The sequence below is a fragment of the Austrofundulus limnaeus genome, unplaced genomic scaffold, assembly GCF_001266775.1.
Source record: "Austrofundulus limnaeus strain Quisiro unplaced genomic scaffold, Austrofundulus_limnaeus-1.0 Scaffold35, whole genome shotgun sequence".
Taxonomy (NCBI): Eukaryota; Metazoa; Chordata; class Actinopteri; order Cyprinodontiformes; family Rivulidae; genus Austrofundulus; species Austrofundulus limnaeus.
The window spans coordinates 2,797,670-2,800,011 of NW_013952437.1; the positions used below are offsets into that span (position 1 = coordinate 2,797,670).

At 41.6% G+C, this 2,342-nt stretch overlaps 1 protein-coding gene across 2 annotated transcripts in view; it reads right to left on the reverse strand.

The window, feature by feature from the left end:
* LOC106516191 (ras association domain-containing protein 1) overlaps positions 1-2,342 on the reverse strand; it is a 15,641-nt gene that overhangs the window by 2,432 nt on the left and 10,867 nt on the right. The window contains exon 1 of one of the 2 annotated variants that reach the window (XM_014006417.1): positions 960-1,590. The exons of the other annotated variant lie outside the window; for it this stretch is intronic. Within the exon in view, the coding sequence (XP_013861871.1) occupies positions 960-1,145 (186 nt within the window). The 5' untranslated portion in view covers positions 1,146-1,590. Of the gene's footprint in view, positions 1-959; positions 1,591-2,342 lie in introns of those variants that run through there. 2 annotated transcript variants of the gene reach the window in all.

Here is a 2,342-nt window from a genome sequence, read left to right on the forward strand (position 1 = left end):
GTATAGACCAGCTAAGACTTGAAACCCTGCAAGAGTCGACAGAATGTGATTGCCTATAAATTGGATTCAAACGATGATCAATAGCTGTGATCCTCGGGTTAATCGACTTTCTAACATGCTGCTGTTAATGAATCAATATGAATGAGCAGAAATGAACTGTCACATTTGAGGCAGTGGGAGAAGTAACTGCACCTCTACACGCCTGCAAAATAAGTGTCATTAAAAAAGTGCGAGGTATGCATCATCAATGAAAAATAAAGAGGAGATGGTTTAGTCCAGTAAAATACAAGTTTCTTAAGAAAGAAATCAGACACCGCAGCGTGGGTAAGTGTGTGACTAAAAAGATAAGAAAATGAATAAAAACAAAACACTCCATGAGTCATTCGTGATGGAGAAATTGATTAAGAAAAAAACCTGCGAGACAGGTCCATGAATGGTGGGTGTGAGGCTGGAAACTTGAGAAACAATTGTGCGTCACACAAAAAAAAAGTCACTTCAGTTGATCTCAGCCTCTCTGTGGACATGATTTGGTAATAACAAAACAGACTGCTCTGATGGAAAACCCCTATGCATGCGTGTGTGTGACCCTTAGCAAACTTGTTGCAGATAAAATAAAGTTAAACAGCTTGATTTGAGTTTTGTTTTTGTTAAAAATAAAGAGGAAGCAGAACTCCACCCATGAAACAGAGAACTTGTTTGGCAACTACAAAGGCTTGATGCCCTTGAGCTAAACACCGCATTCTAGACATTTTCCACAAACAAGGCTGCACAGTTTATCATCCATTTGTGCAAAAGTTCAGATAAAACATTAAAACTTGTAACACAAACCTTTTAATAGAAAACCCAAATCTCGCGAGACTTAGTTTCACGCCCTCTTTCGTGGTCTCACTTCCCCTTTCCTGTAAACTTAACATTTTAATAAGGCCTGCTTTTAATATGGTGCATTATGTACTTCTCACCTTCTTCACGGTTTTGTTCTTGACGTTGTCATTTCGGCCTTTAGGGAAAAAGGACGTCCGGGCGGTGAAGTACTGCTCGAACTCCGGGTCCGCGTCCTCGTCRCTGCAGTAGCCGCTGCTGGTGGAGCTGCCCCAGGACATTTCGAAAGACGGGGTCTTGTCCGAACTGCTCGGTTCGCTTGTCATGATGCAAGTCACGGCCAAAAGTCTAAAACCTTCTCGGTCTCGTATCAAAATTAAACTTTAAAGTCACTTTTTAAGGCGAGCCTCCAACGCGGAAGTGGCTAAAAAAGATGGCTAGCTAAAAGGCTAAGATAACTTGTCTCGCTGACTACAAAATGTCTTTGAAACCCGAAACAGGCGGCACATTAMACCGACTCTTTTCCCTCCTCCCTCCCTCTCTGAAACTACCGGCCACGTTTCCAATGTGTGTGAAACAGGATGTGCTTGGGTCTCCGCCCTGCCTGCCGCGCTTCCTTCCTCCTCCCCGGCTTCGAGGTCCCACCCATCCCGCTKAAGTCCGTTGATTTCTCGGTTTAGAAGTATACAACTCGCCGCGATTGGACGCCGGAGAGGAAATACCAGAGCCTGCACCCCACCCTCCAAGCAGCCTCCACGGGATGCTGATGCTGCCCCCCCCCCCCCGATAATCATGTGATGATGGTGAGCCAGCATGTGAGTTTGATTTCTCAGCATGTGGAGATAATAAAATGTGTGCGCCAGAGCTTCATTCTCACATGTTAAAAAAAAAAAAAAACTAAAATGAAATGAGAGTCCAACTTTATCAGAAAAAGTTATTGAAAGGAGGGAAAAAAGGGTAGTGGAAGGAGTGGCCAACCACACAGTGAAGTGTACGCTGACCAGGCGCCATCTTGCTAGGTGCTACTTGGTATCCTTGCTTTTTATCTTCATTTGGAAAAAATATACTTCTTTAAAACACCCCTTAAGTATTCACGAGACACATAATCAAAAGCTTTTATTTGATCTAAACCCAGCATAAAATAATCTGTACCATTACAAATTATCTTAAACTGCATAAAGTGCCCCACATTAGCAGTGGACAGTAAATTTACTTGAGTACTGTAATTAAGTACATTTTTTGAGTATGTTTACTTGAGTAATTATTTTTGGGGTACTTATGACTTTCACTCCACTACATTGCAAAGGCAAATATTGTACTTTTTACTCCACTACATTTCTAGGAAGCTTTAAGTTACTTGTTTCTTTTGGTTCAATATAGCTTTGTAATCAGCTGTTGCAGTTTTTTCTTTCTTGAAATGCAATTGGCCACACTACAGTGGTTTGCAAAAGTATTCATACCCCTTGAACTTTTCCATATTTTGTCACATTACAACCACAAACATAAATATATTTCACTGGAAT